This window comes from Ursus americanus, chromosome 14 (genome assembly GCF_024610735.1).
Source record: "Ursus americanus isolate L20-20 chromosome 14, mUrsAme1.1.p, whole genome shotgun sequence".
In the NCBI taxonomy this organism is placed as follows: Eukaryota; Metazoa; Chordata; class Mammalia; order Carnivora; family Ursidae; genus Ursus; species Ursus americanus.
In genome coordinates this window covers 56,431,273-56,451,285 of record NC_142140.1, presented here as the reverse complement: position 1 = coordinate 56,451,285, position 20,013 = coordinate 56,431,273, and the positions used below count along the sequence as shown (strand labels likewise).

Here is a 20,013-nt window from a genome sequence, read left to right as displayed (position 1 = left end):
CCCAACAGCCTAGTCCTTCCCTGCTCGGCGGGAAGAACCCCGGGGCTCAGGGCCCGGGTGGGGGGGGGCGCCGGGAGGACAGGCGCTCCTGGGTCAAAGGCTCCGGTCTGGGCATCCAGCCCAAACACCACGTCCTCTAGGCGGCCCGAGAACAGAGCGAAGCCAAGGAGGCCTTGATGGGGGGGGGGGGGGCAGGGAGCACAGACGGATCTTTCCCAGACTCCCAGCGACTGGGCGGTTAATAGATTCACAGCATGTCCTTTTAACTCTCTGAGCGCTTACAATGGAGGCTGGCACGGGGCAGCGGGAGGCAGGCTGTTCCGTCTGTGCCCAGGAAAGGTCAGGGCAAGAATATCTGCTGGGAAGAGGCGGGGCGGGGCGGGCCTGGCCGAGCCGGCTCCCTGCCCCTCCCCCTCCCCCCCTCCCTCCCCCAGCAGGACCTGCTCCAGGACCCAGCACGGATGAAACTAAGGGGCCTCTTGTTAAACAGATGGGATGGGCAGAGCGCTCCGAGGGAGGGACCCCGTGCAGGCTGCACCCACGGTCCGAGACCAAGTGCCCCCGGGGCCAAAGTGCCGCCCACCCCGGCTCTGCTGCCCTACAAGAGGCTGAAGAATGCCACCCCGGGCGCCACAGAACGCCACAGAACGGCTGGTGCCAGTCGTCCCACTAAACTCGGGAGTGCGAACAATAAGCTCGCCAAGCCCTCGGGCCTGGGCCCTCAGGAGAAGCCCCAGCCTCTCCTGCGCATGCTCCACCTACCTGGATCACGTGACTACCCCTCCAGTGAGCCTCGTTATTCCCCACTGTTATTCCCCACTAGGGAGGTGAGCAACCACAGCTCACGGAGGTTTATTAACTTGCCCAGGGTCACACAGCTCACAGAGGCTAAAACGCCCTTGCCACAGAGCAGGCAGGAGGGGCAGCTGGGTGGGTAGGGGGTCTGTGGCGGGACTGCCTGAAGGGTGCTGTTTTACAAGGAGAATGTGATTTCCCGGTGCCCCCAGCCCGCCCCAGCGACGCTAGCCAACAGCCCAGCAAAGCAGTGTTCCGGAAGGATCTGTGTGAATGCATGGAGGGTAGTGGGCAGATGTTTGCGCCTGTCCAACATATCTATTCCTCCTTTGTCCCTTTGGGGGAACCGCCCCTTGCTGACCCTGTGTGGGCTGACACACCCCTGACTCCAGGGAGGACCCTGCCAATCGGAGTATTTGTTCCTCTGGCCACAGTAAGTGGCTCAGGGATGGCCATCTCACCCAACCCGGGCAGGATCACCTGGTTCTCTCTTTGGGGTGGCGGCGTGCAAGCCTGGAGCTACTGGGGGTCATCCCACTAGGACATAGTCAGTATGGAAGAAAATAAACCCAGAGGCAGAGAGAGGGTGAGACCTAAGAACACCGTAGGAGTTCCTGGATCTAGCTGAACCTGAAGCTACCTCATCCACAGAACTTTTCATTACACAGATCAAGAAATTTTCTTTATTACGTGAACCAGTTCAAGGTGGATCAGGCTCTTCTAATCAGAGAATGATTAAGATGACAAACGGATGACGCTAGTCCCTTAACACCGCTCCTTCCTGCAAAGGCTCAATAAATCCCTACTGGCAGGCTCAGGGCAGCACTGGTGTTAACAGGCTGGGGAAGAGAGATCAAGGTCCCCCAGAGAGAAAATCTAAACCAAGATCTTTAATGATTCTTTTAGTATTTGCCCCAAAAGCCCGGGGCCCGGCTCCCCTCCACCCCCACCCCAGGGAGCCCAATACCTCGGAGGACAGTGAGCTTGGCATGGACCGTGACCTCCCCAGCGGAGTTCTGGGCCACGCACTCGTACACATTCTCATCCCGGGGTGTCCGTAGCGGCTGGATCCTCAGCACGGCCCCCGCACTCTGGTCAAACTCGATTGTCTGCCACGGGCAGGGGAGAGAGCAGGGTGAGACTGAGGTCCCCGGCGTGGCTGGCAGGGGAGCTGGGGGCTGTACTGTCCACGTGGATGGGCGTCCTGTGCGAACGCACCGCAGGCAGAAACCGGGCCCAGGTCTGTGCAAGTAGGAGGGCTTGTGTGTATGTGGGTGTGTGAGAAGCACGGGCAAGTCTGTGACAGGCGTGTGAAGGCACGTTGGCCCTAGACGCGTGTGCGTCTGATCGTGTCCGTGTTATGGAGTTGTGCGGAGGCTCCGTGTGAGAGATGGGACAGAGAGGGTGGGGCCTTGCTTGAGGCCACGCAGCACACGGCCAGCAGAGCAACCCAGCCTGGCCGGGCCCTCAACTGCGCAGGCAGGTGGGGCGCATGGCAGGGGAAGGGGTGAGAGCTGCCCAGGCCACGGAGGGTGGCAGCCTGGCCTGGCCGCCAGCGTTCGCCCGGGAGACGTTTCTGTGACGTCTGCGGCTGAGCGTGGCTGAGCCGCTGTGGCCCCGTCTGGGGAGGGGGTGCTGGCCCCAGACCGTCTCCCCTCACCCCCGACTCACCTCAAAGCGCTGGGAATTGACCTTCTTGCCTTTCTTGTTCCAGGTCACCCGTGGCTTGGGGTCACCCGTGGCCTGACACACGAAGGAGGCCACACCCCCCGACACACCGATCTGGTCCTTGGGTTCTTTGATGAACCTGGGGGGCTCTGGAGATAGAGAAGGAAGAGGAAGGGTCTGGTGGGCCCAGGCGTGAGGCCAGCAGCCCACAGGGCCATGCAAACACGCCCTCCCTCCCCACGCTCACCCCTGAGACCACAGCCACACATGCTCACACGTGCTTCCAGCCTCACAGGGGCCACAGAGGATGGTGGAAGGGAGCCCTCCCCCAAGACTCCGGGGTCCTCAGATTTAGCGCCTAGAAGCCCCCCGTGGGGTGCCCAGCCAAACCCTGGAGGGTCCTTGGCCCGGAAAAGACTTGCAAGGAGATAATCCCCTAGTGGGACACATGGGGAAACTGAGGCATCAAACAGGGAAGCAGGGGGTGACCAAGGGATCTGAGGTCCCAGCCCACATTCAAACCCTGGGCTCCAGCCTCTGAATCCATGGGAGACGTCCAGACGCGAGGGGCCAGCGCTGGAGGCAAGAGCGCAGAAAGGCTGATCCCGTTTCCCTAGGGGTACGGTGCTGACAACCTACTGAGTGCCTAGTGTATGCCGCGGGGTAGTTCAGTAATATGTGACCCTCTGATGGCGCTGAGCACGGGGCCCCAGGGTCCCCATGTGACACATGCAAGACTGAGGCACAGAGAGGCAAAGCCTTTCCTTGGACATACACAGCCAGCCGCCCGAGGGCCGAGCCGGAATTGGACCTCGGCTGGCTCCTGAGCCCACATTCTCGGCCGCTCCCAGACATATGAAGTATTAACTCTCCAGGACAGTCTCGAGTGGGGCGGGCGGGGTCTTTAAGCCCGGACAGCCGCTACCCTGCACGTGGACAGGCTGCCGTCCGTGAAAGCACATTCCCAGTGCTCTCTCCTTACTGAGTCTTCTCAGCTACTGCTGAACGGCCCAAGCGATAGGGGACCTCCACTCGCGCTGATGCTACAGCCGAGCCCATGAAGGCAATCCGGTGACTCCTGAGGTTCTCACCGGCAGATTCAAGGGCTGCGGTGGGCTGGCGAGGTCCTTCAGGAAACAACCTAGCTACCCAACAAAAGGGGACGGACGCCATGTCCCCGGGGCACCCCAAAGTGGGATGCTGGGCAGCACAAAGGGATGAGGGGGCTTTCCTAACTACTAGGGCAGGAACAGCAAGATCCAGAAACTGTAAGACGCAAAACAGCGAGGGGTAGAGAGTACAGCGGATGTTACTGTTTGTGGGAAAAGAAAAACGGGGGTGGGGGACAGAGAAAAACAGGGCGGGGGGCGCACGGAGTGAGCATGTGTGCGCATGCAGAGAAGTAAAGGCCGCCCCAGAGGGAAATGGGGTGCCTGGACACGGGGAGGGGGAGGGGAAGAGGCCTCCTACTTGGTACCTTTTTGAGATTTTCAGCTGTTTAAAGATAAATAGAAATTCTTCAAATAATTCTTTGAACAAAACGGGGAGCCCATCCCAGTGGCCTCGCCTCCCCTCTTCAAGGCTCTGCTCCCACTGATGTGACCACGCGCGACTTTACTGGCGGTCCGTCTCTTCTGAAAATCTGTAGACCCACTGCGAGCAGGCCCGTGCGGCCTCCTTCAAGTCCTGTGCTCCCTGCGGAGCCGTGGTGGTTTCTCACGTTGTGCGGATTCAGGGTGGAGAAGCTTGGGTGAGGCCATGCGGCCCAGACCCGACAGCACCCGCATCTGAACCCGGGTCTTTCTGTCCACAGGCGCAAGTCTTAGGCTCCTATCACCTCCAGGCCTTGGGCCTGACGGGGATGTTTTGCTGCACGCTGAGCCCTGCACTGGGCCCGCCTCCCTGGCTCTGCCTGCCTGGGCGGCCCCTCCTGCAAGCCTCAGGAATGGTGACCCAGGCCATGCGAGTCCCCAGCCGATGTCACGGAGGAAAGTCACTGTGGCCGGGTCAGGGCTCTTACTTAGGGGGAAATCCTCTCTTGGGAGGCCCTGGAAGGAAGGGCAGGAGCGAGCTCCGGGGGGCATCCAGCTGCCTGTTTATGACTCGGAGCTGGGACACGCCCCCAGCACCCTCCAATCCGGGGGAGGAGACAGCGGGAGCCCCTGCTGTTCCTTCCTGCGGGAGTCCCTTCCTCCTCCCTTCATCTGGCAGCTTCCACCTCAGCGAGGCCAGCACCTCCCCTGGGGAGCCTTCTCAGATGACCACATGCTGGGTCAGGAGCTGCTTGGTCCTCACCGCTGCCTGGGGACCCCCCATCACAGCCTTGCTCATGCTGGGCCGAAATAACTGGTTATGTGCCGCTTAGGGTGGGCACGGGGTCGCCAGGACCCCACCACACCTCTCTGGTGACCCCTGACGCCCACCTAACACTGGACCCAGTGAAACAGCCCACTTGCTCCTGGGCTCCCCGTCTCTGCAGGGCGGACGTCTTCTCAGCCCATCTCCAGGTGGCTCTGGGGTCGCAGACAGTCTGGAAGAGCTTTGTCCCCTCACTGCACCCCATTAGAAAATATCCTGTGGACACTTGGATTCTCTCCTTTGGACGAACCCTCCCCTCCTCTTCTTGGCAAAGGGACCCCAACACAAGACAGACGCCCTGGGTATGGCAGTCACTTGTGGGGAGCCACCGTCCCGTCTGTCCTGGGCCAGGTGGCACTCAGCACTGTTCCTGCACCTGGGACACATAGAAGCAAAACCAGGGGTCAGGGAGGGTGAGAGACGTGCACAGGGTCACCCAGCTCGTGACAGATGGGAGCTAGGATTCCACGGGCCCGGATCCAGCGACCTACCCCCGGAAAGGGCACATTCGATAAATAGGGTTGTGGGTCCTCATCCTGAGAGTGTGCCCCAGGGGTCTCCCTATCTTCGTTCCGAGCGGTGATACCACCAGCATGGAGGCTGGGAGAGCCCTGGCCCGGATTCTGTTTTTCCACTCTGGACTCTGCAGCGCCGGAGACCCACCCTCCGGTCCCCTCCAACCCCGCCTGGGCCAGCCCCACGGCATCCTGGGAAGGCCCCACAGGACCCAAAGCCCTTTCTAAAGATGAAATCGCTCCTCTTGGCGCTGGCTGGTGGTTTCAGCTGCCCACTTGGGCTCTCTGTGGCCCAATGGCCCCCACCCTCTGTGGCTCCCCAAGGGCCTGGGTCATTCCCTGAAGCTGGCCGTGCAAATCGTGGTGGGTCCCAAGGACGGAGCTCCTGTGACACAGACCTGCCTTTGGAGGCAAGATGCAGACCTGGGGTGTAGGGCAGTACCAGCACCTAAAGCTACACAGCAATCATAACTCCAGGGCTCACTGCAGGGGCACCCACTGGGCCTGCTCCAGCTGCACACCAGGTGCTAATATCCTGGGTCACCCTCTCTGCTCGCCTGGACCAGCGTCCTCACCGGCGCCCTGGTCCCCCAGCTCAGGCCCTTGCCCCCGGTCTGTACTCCCCTCAACGACCACCAGAGGGTGCCGGTGAGCACTTGAGCCCGGTCCTGCCCTCCTCTGCCTACCGCCCCTCCAGGGCTTCCACCTCCCTGGGGCAGAAGCCCAAGTCTTCTCTGAAGCCCCCAAGGCCCTGCACGACCTGCTCCGGCCCCTCCCTACCCTTCCCTCCTCCCTCTCTCCCCCTCACCCACTCTGCTCCAGCCACACGGGCGCCCTGGCTGTTCCTCCAACACCCTGGGTCTTGCCCCTGGGCTTTGGCACATACTGTTCCCTCTGCTTGGGAGTTTCCCCCAGATACCCACAGGGTGCACTTCTCAGCTCCTTTAGGTCTCTGCTCAGAGGCCACCTCACTGCGACCTTCCCTGATGTTCTCCCACGCCTTTAAAATGCAGCCCCCAACCCTCCCCTCACACCCACATCCCCACCAGCCAAGTCCACCAGCCTGTCCACCAGCCAACACACTTAGTGCTTCTCCCTTGCTAGATTATGAGCTCCGTAAAGGGGTGGGATGTTTGCTTCATTCCCTGTGGCTAAACCAGTGCCTGACACACAGTAGGTACTTATTAAAGACGCACTGAATGAATGAAACCACAAGTCGCTGTGGTCACACGACAGAGCCCGGATTTAAACCCAGGCCAGGGCAGTCTCCAAATCCTGTGGTCCCCCCTCAACCACAATGGGTCTCCGGCTCTGGCAGCCTCAGTTTCCCCAAGGCTGGTAATTATCCCTAGAGTAAGACGTCAAAGGAGTAAACATATTATTTATTCAATCAGTGTAAGTTAAACCAGCAATTCTCACCCTCGGGGGGGGGGTGAGACATTGTTGCCTGTGGATGTCTGTGGTCGTCACGACTGGGGGTAGTTCCTGGCATGGAGTGGGTGAGGTCAGGAATGCTGCTTGACCCCCCCACAGTGCCCAGGATGTCCCTTCCCAGTGAACGATCTGATCCTGCATTAAATGAATGAATGAAATGTTCAAATGCTTGTCGCCTTCGCCTTGCTGTTCCCACGTGGGGAACAGAGCCCCGGAAGGCACAGGCTCGGGGAAGTGACCGTACGGATCCCAGCCCAGCCGCGGCTGGCTACTGTCCTGGAGGCAGTGTGGTGTGATGGTCAGGGACCCAGGCTCTCACGCCACACGGCCCGGGTTCAAATCTTAGTGTGGCTACTTCCTGGCTGCCATGAAACCTCGCTGTGGCTCAGTTTCCCCATCTGTACAATGGGAACAATGAGAACAGCATTCATCCCATCAGGCTGTGGTGGTTGATCTGAATGTGTTAGGCATCTACTAAAAAACAACACGAAAACAGGGAAAAGCACGAACCGCTAAGGCCAGCGTGCACGTCTCTGGTGTTCTCACCCAGCAGCCATAATTACTGTGCTCATGGGAGCATGGGATTGTGGGCCTACTGTGTGCCAGGCAGCATTATCGCGTGTCTTTGCCACGGGAATGCGGGGGTGTGGATCTGTGCTGAGTCTCATTCAGTCAAGATGGAAATGGCAGCTGAGAGAGGCTGAGTCACTGGCCCAAGGTCACACAGCAGGTTGATGGCAAAGTCAGGATTCAAACCCAGACTAACTACAGATCCCAGTTTCTTTCCTGCTGGCCTGACCCTGTGTGTCCCCACGGGCCTGAGTGACGCCTCCTCTAGGCCCCCCGTGGTAGCTTCAGTCTTGGTGTTGGGCCCAGGATGAGGGAAAGGACCCTCATCCTTTCCATGTTACGGCCAGAAACAAAGCCTTGCCCACCCCAAACTACACCAACCCCTTTCTTCACCTCTAGGCCTTTCCACAGGCTAGCCCCTTCACCAGTAATGCTCTTTCCATCAGCGAACTCCTACACACCCACAAAGCCCCAGCTCCAATGTCTTCTCTCTCAAGAAGCCTTTCCGGGCTCCACCTGGGAAGGTCTGGTTGCCCGTGTATCTGCCCCCCAGGCCCTGGTGTTTCTATGTGTGGCAAGGGAAGGGGAACTCTGTGGCTTCAAGGCGTGACTTCAAGTAAGTCCCTGCCCCCCTGAGCCTCAGTTTCTCTCACTGCGAAATGCGGAAGGTAATGGAACCGGCCGGCTCAGTGTTAGGAGGCTGGAGGGAGGTGACACAGGCGAAGGTACAGAGCTGATGCTGGGGAAACAGCCATCATCATCATCATTGTTCCCGTTACTGCTTTTAATGCCGTCGTTATTATTGGCCTCTGAGCCTCCCAGGACCGGCGCACGGTGAGCACTTTGCTCCGCCTCCTCCGTGGAGCACAGAGGCTCTGCCGGGCAAAACCAGGGACCTGGGGAGGAGGTGGGGGCACGCGCACTCACGCACACGTAAACACGGACGCGGACGCCCACGCGGCCCGCACCAGACTCTTACCTTCTGCTGCGCAGCCTCCGACCAGCAGGACCACGAGGAGGCCCATGGGACCAACCACAGATGCCACGCCGGGGCCCCAGGCAGGCGCCATGCTTGGCAGCTACCTGCAGCCTCCGGCCTCTGCCCTGGAGGGGGACGTCCCCCCCCCCCCCCCCGGTCCCTCACAAAGAGGCCTCGAGCCGAGCCGAGCGTCAGACGGGGCAGCGTCTGCAGAGACAAGGGAGGCACCGTGAGAGGGGAGACGGGCAATCCGGGCGCCTTCATGGAGGAGGCAGCGGGGGGGGGGGGGGGGTCACAGAGGGGCGGAGGAGAGGGAATGGGGCCGGGGGAAGGGGTTGTAGGACAACGGGGGGGTGGGGCAATGATGGGGCGGAAGGAAGTGCTGAGCCCCTGCTGAAGGCCTGTGTCTCCCCCCACATCCCTGTGCTGAAACCCACCCTCCCTGTGACAGCGCTAAGAGGCAGGGCCGTCGGGAGGGGATTCGGCCACAAGGGCGGAGCCCTCAGGAACGGGCGCAGTGCCTATGAAAGATCCCACAGGGCTCCTCACTCCCTCTGCCGCCCCAACAAGGCGAGAGGAGGGCCGGCTCCAACAGGGTGAGAGGAGGGCCGGCTGGGAAGCAGGGAGCAGCCCTCACCAGAGCCCAGCTCTGCCGGCGCCTTGATCTTGGACTCCCAGCCTCCAGCACCGTGAGAGACGCGTGTCTACTGTCGCTAAGCCCCCGGCCTATGGTATTTTGTACAGCATCCCCGACGGACGGAGACTGCCCCCAGCCCCCAGCTGACTGCGGATCAGTCAGCCTCCACTCTGATGGAGCCCGGACCTCAGACCCCCGCCGATTGCCAGGACTGAGCAGCAGCTCCAGGGGTCCTCTGAATACCCACTGCTCTCCGCCCAGGCTGGGCCTCCGGAAGGACGAGGCTCCAGCGAACGCTGCAGGCTGTCTGCATCCCACCTCAGCCCTGCTCAGCCCGCAGACAGATCTTCCCCAAACACACCTGCCCGGCCCTGCCGCCTGCCCTGTTCTAATGCCTCTGTGGCTCCCGCTGCCCCCAGAGGAAGCCACTCCTGCTGATCTCACTTCCTCCGCTCACGGAGGTGTAGCTCAGTCCTGCCCGCCAGCCTTTGCCCCTGCTGCGCCTTCTGCCGGCACTGCTGTCCCCCCACCACTGTGTGACGGGTCTCAGCTCAGCTGTCACTTCTTCCAGAAGCACCCCACCCCGTCCCCGCCACCCATTCCACATCCCACAGCCTCAGAAATGAGTAAGACCATCATCCTCCACGACTTCAGCCCAGTTTGCAAATTACATGCGAATGTTAATCACTCAGGAGTCGGTTTCTCCCACAAGAATCTAAACTCTTCTAGGGCAGAAGAGTCCCTGATCACAGGGGCCAAAGCCCCTCCCCAATCTCCACTTTGGCCAGAGCCGGGGCAGAAGGCCGGGGCAGAGGGTCGGAGAGAGGCAGGGAGAGGTGAGGCCTAGGTCAGCCCCACACCCACCCCAGGCCATGCCCCGGGCGGGTCCAGGCCACGACCACAGGGATGGGTGCCATATAATGGTGGGGCAGCCCCTGTGATTCTGCCTCCCGAAATACCCAGCTGCGGTCACCTCGCCCAGCCCCAGAGAGGCCCCAGGAGAAGGCTGGGCTGGTGGTGGCCTGGTCATGGCTCAGGGCTGGGGGTGGGGAAGCCAGGATGGGAGAGTGAGGGGTGGGGGTGGGGGCTCAACCTGCACGTAGTCAGACCATGGACAGACAGACCAGACAGAAAGAAGGATGCCTGCACCCGAACCACAGACAGACCCACAGTCAGACCACAGACACACAGGGAGACCAGACGCAGACGCCGACGTATTCGCACAGCCGGGCAAGAAGGATGGGTCCACACGCGTAGTCACGCAAGGACAGCTTGCACAGAGACCACCAACAGGCACAAAATCAGACCTCGGACACCCAGGGTCAGATAAGATGCACGTACAGGGTCAGCACGGGGCAGACAAGCCACGTACCCAGTCAGACCACAAGCACGGTGGGATCAGACACATGGGTCCACGCAGAGACCACAGACAAACAGCATGACCAGATACACAGAGTCGTGGTCAGGCAGACGACACACATACACCGTCGGGCTGTAGGCGAATAGGGAGTCAGATCAGAGGTCTACGGCTTGCAAACAGGCAACCAGAGCGCACGAATCTGAGACTCAGATGTGCGCACAGTCAGACCACGGAGACAGGCTGGGCAGGCAGCATGCCACACTCGTATCAGCCAGACAGTAAATACAGAGACGAAGTCAGACCCCCTCGTCTAAGGACACACACAGACTGGCACGCACAGTTGCAATCCAGGTACACACTCAAACACGACTAGTCGGGGACCGGGCAGGTAGGGAAAGAGAAGCCTAGAGCACAGCCCCTTACCCCCAGCCGGTACCCCCACCATGGGCCCTTTAAGAGCGAAAGTGGCCCAAGAGCAAGGTGGAGGCCCCAGATGGGGAAAGGAGCCGCAGCCGGCTGGGGCCACGGTGACCACAGCAGCCCGATCCCACCCACAGACACACAGCTGCCGGGCACATCTGAGTAGGGGGCTTGGGCCCAGGCCACTTGGGCAGGCCCTCAGAGAGCCTCTGGGGAAACTGAGGCCACACAGAAAGCCTGTAGCCCAGGGGGGGCTCACACTCAGGGCTGCTAGGCCCACCATGGACCCCCAGGAGGGGGACCTCCTGCTTTACCTCGGCGCCCCCCCCAGAACGCAGGCGTGAGCCGGGGCTACCTGCACGGAGATGACCTCCCGCTCCAGCCACAGCCGCCTCCCCCACTCCCCGCACCCCCAAGAGAGCCAGGGGCAGCCGCCTTCAGAACAGAGAGGCCCCTAATTACCCCCTGGCTCCCGGAGCCCCCGCCTCGCAGGGCCCACGCCTCCTCAATAGTCCGGGCAGGATGGGGCTGATCCGGGTGCAGGCTCCTTCATATCTGCCACGCCAGCCCGCTGGGGGGGCGGGGGGGGCGGTGGCACTGGGCGCTGCCGGCGCCTGGACGGTCCAACGGGAATGGGGGTGGGAGGTGGGGGCAGACTCGAGGAGGAGAGGGTCATGCACCGCAAGGAAGAGGGAAAGTTCCGGGGTCTCTCAGGACGCCATCCTCCCGGAGGAACTGGCCATGCTGGAGGCAGGCCCCTGCCGAGCCCCCCTGGGGCTCCTGCCCTTCCTTCTCCCTGGGGGACTCTGAGTGGGGTCTCCTGCAAGGGCTCAGGGAAGAACAGAAGCAAGTGCTCCCAGCTCTGCCTTCAAAATCTACCCCAATTCCTCCCATTTTCTGCCCCTTCGTCCACCTCCACCTGGTCCAGCCCCATCATCGCCCACGGGGACCAATGCAGCCATTTCCTGCCCTCGCCCCCACAATCTGTCCTCCCCCTGAAGCCAGAGGGCGCCTCTGCCCACAGCCCTCCAGTGCTCCCACCTCCCTGGGGTAAAAGCCCAAGTCCTCCCCTGACCCCCTAGACCCTGCATGACCTGCCCCATCCCCTCCCTGCCCTCCCCTTCTTCACTCTGCACCAGCCACACAGCCCTCGCTGTTCCTGCCCCAGGACCTTTGCATGTGCTGTGCCCTCTGCCCAGATTTAGTATTATTTGGCTGAGAATAAAAGGGTGAATGGGAACAGGGAGGGTGTCTCTGCACAAGAAGCAGCATGAGGAAGGGCAAGAAGCAGAGAACCTAGGAGAGAGATCAGGGCAAAGAGGCAGGTATGGACCGGACCTACAGGACATCAAGGAGCTCTAGGCAGCTCTGGGCTGGGAGGGACATGGTTAGCTTGGCCTTGGCCAAGCCTCCTCCCTGTCCCTCTTATAGCAAAGCAGCCTGGGCCACCACCCCTGCCACTGCCAAGAAAGGGAAACTGAGGCAACCACATTGGGGCCACATGACGCAGCAATCCGAGTTCCTAGACGATGGCGTGGCTGTTAACAAGGGAGCAGCCACCCGTGGGAGTCACAGAGAATAACTTGGATAGGAAACGAGTCTGGGCTTCGGGGAGGGTAGAAAACGGCCTCTGGACCTGGACCGAGGGCTGGGGGGTCCCTGCCCACCGCCGGGCCATCAGTGACCGAGCTTCCTCCGGGGCAGGCGCGGAACCATCCAGTGTTTGTTCTCGGCAGCCAGCCAGAGGCAGGTGCTCCCTTTCACAGATGACAACACTGCGGCTCACAGAGTGGGGACTCGCCCAAGTCCCCCAGCTGGGTGAAACCCTGGGTCCAGAGCCCACATTTCATCACATGACTGTGCCCCTCCCTGGCCCCTCTGGGATCCCAGCAAAGTGGGTGATCCTCTCTGGGCCCAGTGCAGCCCGCTGGGCCGCCTCTGAGTGCTCGGAGGCCTTGATCACAGGGGTGGGAAGATACCCATGCTAGCCGGTCGCCAGGGCGTGGGTCACGAGATCCTGGAGCCAGCCTTGTGTACCCACGCGGAACAGGAAGCATAAAGGGGCAATTATGACCCAGGACTGGGCAGCAAATAGGCTCTGTGTCACCCGCACGAGATGCTGTCCCTGAGGCTGGAGGGCACCCCAGTGCCTCTCCCTGCCCCCACCTCAGGGTTTGTCCTATCCAAGAGGGGCAGGGGCTTCTGTGCACAACCCGACCCTCAGGGGACTTGCATGGCCCCAGGCCAGGGAATCTAAGACCGGGGATGCTGGCAGTGGGCCTTAGGGGAAAGCCCCCCCTCCTCCCAGCACAACCTTCCATCCCCACACTCCCTCCCTTCTGGGCCCACAGACTGTCCTTCTGACTGGAATCCCTTTTCCAAGGCAGACCCTCAAGGGCATGACCTGTGCTTCCAACCTTCCTGGATCGCTGTGTCCCCAAAGTGTCAACGAGGGTCCAAGCTCCAGCTCTGTTGTCACTTGTGGGCTCAAAGTGGCTCTAGCCAAAGCCCCTCTCCCTCTTGGGCCCTTGATGTCCCCCCCAACCCCCCCCACCAGGAAATGGGCTCAGGGTGGGGCTGAGCGGGGCCAGCCCTGCCAACCTTCCGAGAATGGGCTAACACTGGCCAAGGGATCCGCCTTTAATTAACTCTAGATTTGTACTGGGTGCTGTCCCCAAGGGTCGCCGCAGCAAGCAGCGGATGGGAGGTGTGGATGGGGAGCCAGGCCCAGTCCCAGAGGGAGGAAACGGTAATGCCAGCCGGGTGGCCCCACCACGTGCTGAGCCCTCTTACACGCTCCCCATGCGTCCTTCCACCGGACAGATGAGTACATGAGCTCAGAGAGGGGTAGCTGCCCGGTGAGGGGCATGCAGCTCGGGGAGACAGGGCTGGGCTGAGATCCGAGGCCGGAGACCAGCTCTCAATCACCCTCCTAGGTGCCCGGGCTGCCAGGCTTGCCCCTGCCCGTGTGTCTGCCACGCCAGCTCCATGGAGAAGCCTGAGATGCCAAGATTTGTACATTTCAGCCCCACTCACACCCACCAGGGCTCTCAGCTCCTGTGCTCAGCATTCTGGGCCCTGAAGGATGTGACCCTGGGCCCATCCTGCTGCTCTTCCCACAGGTTACTGTGGTTCCCAAGATGCACTGGGCTGCCTCTGGGCCTTTCTTAAGGCCTGGCAGGTACACCCTTCCCCAGCCAGCCCACCTGTGGACTCGTGCTCCAAGACCCAGCCACAGATCTCCCAACCCTAGACCGAATCTTGACCCCTCTTGACCCCCAACCCGGGACCCTTCCTTCACCCAGCGCTGACCCGTCACTGGGGCTGGGAGTGGCTAACTGACTCTGTCCCTCCGTTGCTCTCAAACGTTCCATCAATGTCATTAAAATCCAGATTCCTAACCTCAGCCTGCAGAACTGCTGACCCCACCATGTTGCACCCCCAGAGCCTGATGCACTCCATGGGTGCCCCTACTCACTGCCCTCTGGCTCACAAAGGGGAACGAGCACATGCTACTCCTTCTACCCAGCACACCCTTCCTCCTTCCTCACTGAACTTCAATCTTCACACTCATCCACAGGTCTCAGTTGAGCTGTCACCTCTACCAAGAAGCCCCCCGGATGTCCCAGGCTAGATCAGGGCCCCCTCGGGGCTATCCCCACACCCTGTGAGTCTCCCATCACAGGCCTGTCATCCTCCAAGACGGTAGCTTCCTCCCCACCCTGGGAACGTGGCAAGGCCCCTACATATATCAGACGCCTACTGCATGCCCAGCCCCAATGGGCACTTTACCCACATCATTCCGGTGGTCACATCCATTTCAGAGGGGGAAACCGAGGCCAGAGGGAGACACCACACACAGGGGAGGCCAGCAAGGGCACGGCCTCCAGCTGGAACTTACATCTGCTCTGAGGGTCTGCTGGAGCCTCTACGGGATGGAGATGAGGTCCAGGACAGACCGGGCAGGACTTGGGTGGCTGGGACCCCCAGCCGGGAAGGCAAGGGAAGACACTGGGGGTTGTTGCCCAAGACTCGGAGAAGGAATCCTGGGAAGCGGGACTCTGGAGGCAACAACGGGGTGCTGGCAATGATGGGGGGCAGAGGCATGGAGCTTAAGGACAGGAACAGGAAGTGTAAAGGTGGGAGATGATACACTTGTCCTGATGCCCCAGTTCATTAAACCTCCAACAAGGTACAGCATTAACCTTGGATCCACAGACCCGAGGGGTACAGGGACAAATAAAAAGAGGGAAACTTTCTGTGAGTTTGGGGGGGGGTGGCTAAGAACAGGGATCCCAACCCCAACCCCGCAGTCCAGGTTCCCAGCTGAAGGGTGCCGAAGCCCCCTATCAGAGCGCCCCTGGGTTGGCAGAAGGCTGCCCTGAGCCTGGCTCCGCCCCCAGGAGGTGGGGGAGGAGGTCGGGCTGGGGGCCAGGCGGGGGAGGGGACCCCGCAGAGCATAACGGTCTGGAGTTTTCCTAAGTCCCAGCGACCCGCCTGAATGGGGGTGCAGGGCGGGCGCCAGGCAGAAGCGGGCTGGAGCTGTCCCTGGAGGGTGGCTGGACTGGCCCGAGCAGAGAGGGGGTGGGGGAGAACGCGGGGGTCCCCCCCTCCCGGGAGCCTGGAGGGGGGCAAGGAGGGGGACAAAGCCCAGGGCACACTGGGCCTCGGGGCAGAAGGGGCTCCGGGCGCACTCACCCCGCGGATCTCGGCTTGGAGATCGGGCCCGGGCCCCTCCGGCCGGGCCCGCGGCAGCCCGTCCCTCGGTCTGCCTGGAGCGCCGCGCGCAGCGAGGACTCGGGAGAGGCCAAGGCCCAGCTAGCTCGGCCTGGGGGCGGGCCCGGGGGCGGGGCCTGCGGGTAGGGCGGCCAGGGGGCGGGCCCGGGGAGGGGGCTCCGGAGCCGGGCGGGGCGCTGGCCGGAAGTGGGGCGGGGGGGACCAGTGGGGAGCTTCATCAGGGGGGCACTGGAAGCCCAGATGGGGGTCCAGTAGGGGGAGGCCTCCAAGGGGGTGACTGTGTTCCCCCAACGTGCACACACATGAGGGGGTGCCCCAAGAGGCAGAGCCCAAGACTCCCCCCCACTTTGTAAGCCTGATCCCAGAGGGAGCCCCTACCCTGCTCCCCCTTCTCTTCCAGGCACTGATCGTGGCCATGGCAACGGATGAAGGGTCTAGATGCCGGACACAGCGGCCGCGGGCTCCCCACACACACCCAAATACAGGTCGGAGAAGGGGCAGAAAGATGCCCTCCCAGTCTGGGTTGGATGACAGAGGCCGCGCCCCCTATGCACAGAGACCCAGAGGGTGGGGGAGGGGTGCGGGCACAAAGAAGCTTCCCTCCCGCTGGGAGTCCGGCAGGGGTCTGGGAGGATGAATGGGGGACACCAAGGCAGAGGCCCCCACGCTAGCCACAACCCCGAGGAGGGGGCGGAGAGTGCACGCAGGGCCAGATTGGAAACAGATGGGGCCACCGTGCCAGGTCCCAGACATCCCAGGGGGGGTGCGGGGGGGGGGGATGGCTGGAGAGGAACGCGAGAAGGAGGGGCAGCCCCACGCAGGGAGCCAATCCCGGCCAGCGCTGCGGCCCCCGTGCGGGTTTGAAAACTCCACCGGAGAGGCAGGGAAGGCAGAGGCCCAGTGGGTCCAGGGAGCTCGGGGAAGCGGTCAAGGAGGGCCAGGGACCCTGATGGAGTCCCAGGGCCCGCTGCAGGGGGGCCGGCTTCCCCATCTGCTCCTATTCCGGGTGAAAATGCTTCCAGTTCCACCATTAGCGCTTAGGATGAATCCCATAGCCAAGGTGTAGTGGGCTCTTACTGTATACCATGCACTGGTCCCGTCCCCCCCCATCACCCCCACTTTGCAAAGGAAGAAGAGGTAGAAAAGAGAAAAAGCACTTGCTCAAGGTCAGAAAGAACAGAGATTCGAACCAAGGTTTGGGTCCAGAGGCAGAGCCCTTACCCACAATGCTGCAGGAGGCCTGGAGCCCAAAAATAACAAACCACTACAATTTTAAGCCCCTGGGGATAAGGCCGTGCAGGAGCCAGACAGGCCCCGCCCTCTAGAAGCTCAGTGCCCAGTGGAGTGAAGATGGGCTCAGAGGAGGGACACACAGGCAGCTGGAGGAGCCCAGGGGAGACCTAGACGCCCACTCCCCACACCTCTCCCCTGCATCCTTGCTGGGTGATCTGCCCCTTTCGAAGTCCTGCACCTCAGTTCCTCGTTCCACACAATGGAGCATATAATCCCATGTCCTCTGGCATTGGGGAGGCCTGTACTGGAGTCCCCCCAAGTACCGAGCACACAGTAGGTGCTCCGTGAATGTGTGCACGCAGACTTTCCACCTGCCCCCTCTATAACGAGCACACAGTGGGTGCTGCTAAACGGATGCTCTGACATCTCTCCAGCAAAGCCCCAACCCTGGGAGGCACACAGTAGGTGATTTATGAGGCGGGCCACCTGGCACCCTGTGGGAAATACAGGAGGTGCCCTGTGTCAACATGGGTGTGGAATCTGCAGCATAACCTCCCCCAGCTTGGCCAGGCACACACTGGGCCCTCAGGAAAAGCCACCGGGAGCGTAGTAGGTGTTTCGCTTGCATCCGCATGCTGACCGCCCAGGCACAGGGCTCGTGCAGACCTTGGTTTGAATCCAGGCACTCCCCGTGTGATCTCAGGCAAGAACCTGCGCCTCTCCGAGCCTCAGTTTCCCCAGTTGTAATATAAGTCACGCATCAGGCACTCCATGAATCCAGTTGTCAGGACGCCCAAGGCTGTGTGACCTGGGACAAAAGCGCCTGAGTACCTGCCACCCTCCTCCCCAACTGGCCCTGCTCCATCTGGGCCTCTTGCCCATGTCTCCCTGGAGACGACCTCTTGCCAACATACAGTGATGGTGACCACAGCCACCCCTGTGGTCAGGGTGGGGAGATCTGGGGCAGGAGGGAGGCAGGAGCGAGGCCTGGCCTCTCCCAGCTGAGTGGCCCATCTACACAGCGCCCAACACACCCTCACCTGACCACCGCACATGCTACCTGCTTGGTCGCGGGGCCACCTCTCCCACCAGACTGCGACCTCGGGGGGCAGGGCTGGAACTGTCTCCGTCTGGAGCAGAGCACATCCCGGGCGCCAGGCCTGACGGCACACAGCAGAACACGAACATAAATAGCCAGGACCCGCCTCACCCGGGAGAGCCCTCTCCAACCTTAGTCTCCCCCCAGAGGCCACACCGTGTGGCATGGCGCCCTCACGATACAGCAATTTTCACCCATGTTACTTTTCAAACATTTTGAACACCTACTGTGTGCCAGGCCCAGCTGAGGCATGGTGGACACAGCAGCGATGAAGACTGACAAAGACCCCTGCCCTTATGGAGCCAACATTCTGGTGCCGGCAACAGATGGGAAGTAAAAGACATGAAATCCACTGTGGGTCAGTTGGTGGTAAGTGGTGGTAAGTGCGACAAAGATAAATATGTGGGGGGTATGTTCACCGAGGTGGGACGCAGTATTAAAGACGGGGTGTGGGGGGGTGAGGACATGACATCTGAGCTAAGACCTGAAAGAGCTGAGAGAATACAAAGCAGGTATGGATGTCTGGGAGGAATACTCCAGGCAGCGTGAACAGCCAGTGCAAAGGCCCTGAGGCAGGACGGTGTCTGGCATGATGTAAAAACAGCGAGGAGACCCATGTGGCTGGAGCAGAACGAGCGAGGGGGACAGAGGGAAGAGGGGAGGGTGGAGAGAGGACAGGGCAGGTGGAGCAGGGCGTTGGGGGAAACCCAGGGGAGGTGCGAGCCCTGGAGGGCTGTGGGCAGAGGGCAGGCCCCGACCCAGGTGTTCGCAGGCGCCCTCTGGCGGCTGCTGCCCCGAGGGGAGATGAGGGAGGCGAGGGCAGGAGCTGGGGACCAGAGAGGAGGTGACTGAGAGCACTGGCTCAGACCAGGTGGAAGCAGAGAAATGGGGCGTAAAGAGGGAGCTCGAGGATGACACCAGAGTTTTTAGCCTGGACACCTTGAAGGTTAGAGCAGTCAACTGCTAGAAGACCTACCTGACTGCTTCTCCCACCCAGCGCCCTGGGGGGCTGACTCTGGGGGCCCCCCAAAGCTCAGTTGATGTGTCCTCTGGATACACCCAGAAGCCAGATGCCCTTGGGGAGGAGCGTGGGGCTAGATCACGTCAGCTCCCGCAGCTGGGACATTTGGGGGTTTTTTCAAAATAACTTTTTTTCTAATTATAAAATAGGCGCGTGCAGCAGAAAATTAGGGAAAATCAGCATAAAGAAGAAAATAAAAATTGCCCACAATCCACCCCTCGCCTGGAGAGAAACTGTCAGCATGTGGTCATTTTCATTCCTTCTGTCCACCAACAGTTATTGAGCACCTACTGTGTGCTGGGTTGAAGACACAGCGGTGGGCATGACAGGGCCAGCTCGCCTACCCTCACGGGGCTCACAGACAAGTGGGGGAGATGGACACCCACAGGGAAACAAACACTGTCAATAACATAATGCCGGGCAGTTATAAGAGATGCCAAAAAAGAAAAGAAGGTTCGCCGTAAGGCTCTGAAAGCCTGGAGAGGTCTGCGGGCCTCTCTCAGATAGTCCGGATGAAGTAAGCAAATCAGACATACAAACACCTATGGGAACAGAGTTTCAGGCAGGAGGAATGGTAAGTACAAAGGTCCTGAGGTTGACTGTCCTATGTGTGCAAGTGGGTACTTTTCTTTTTCAAGTGGGGGAAAATGTTATGAGACCATTTGCCAACAGGGTTTAATCAGTCCCCACTTGCTCTCCATTATAAACAACACTACGAGGGACATCCACAGGTGAAGCTGGGGCTCATCATTTCCTGCACAGAACTTCCAAGCAAAGGATGACTGTTGGCATGTTCTCAAGCCTCTGAAATGGGCCCTGACACAGATGCGGGCAGAACTGCACCCTCGGCATACCTGGGCAGGACCCCCAGTCCCAACCCTCCCCCACGCTGTCCCAGCTTCCTCACCTTTGTCAAATTTGCCAAAATTCCTAAAAGTTTCATTTAGGGGCAATCACCAAACTCCATATCCTTCGCTTCCAGAGTGAGAAAGAAACTGGTCGGGCAGCTTTCTCCCTTCTCTAAGCCCCAGGACTCCTCTGCCCCAGTTGCCCAACACCTCCTCCCACCCAGCATGGCATTCATGACCTGGGGTGATGAGCGTGTGCCGACCAGCCAGAAGCCTGCCTCACCCACACTCACATCACGCTCCTGGCGCCGTGTCTGCCTGCCGGCTACACCGCAGCAG

The 20,013-nt window shown here is 60.9% G+C and overlaps 1 protein-coding gene across 7 annotated transcripts in view; it reads right to left on the bottom strand.

Annotated features, from left to right (window-relative positions):
* The window catches only part of PTPRS (protein tyrosine phosphatase receptor type S), a 96,629-nt gene that overhangs the window by 51,036 nt on the left and 25,580 nt on the right, over window positions 1–20,013 (bottom strand). For 6 of the 7 annotated variants that reach the window (XM_087867368.1, XM_087867370.1, XM_087867371.1 and 3 more), the window contains exons 1-4: window positions 15,435–15,569; window positions 8,320–8,526; window positions 2,467–2,612; window positions 1,763–1,904 (exon numbers count right to left, since the gene is read on the bottom strand). In XM_087867368.1, the coding sequence (XP_087723494.1) occupies window positions 1,763–1,904; window positions 2,467–2,612; window positions 8,320–8,410 (379 nt within the window). In that variant the 5' untranslated portion in view covers window positions 8,411–8,526; window positions 15,435–15,569. Of the gene's footprint in view, window positions 1–1,762; window positions 1,905–2,466; window positions 2,613–8,319; window positions 8,527–15,434; window positions 15,570–20,013 lie in introns of those variants that run through there. The other variant, XM_087867369.1, reaches the window with a different exon arrangement.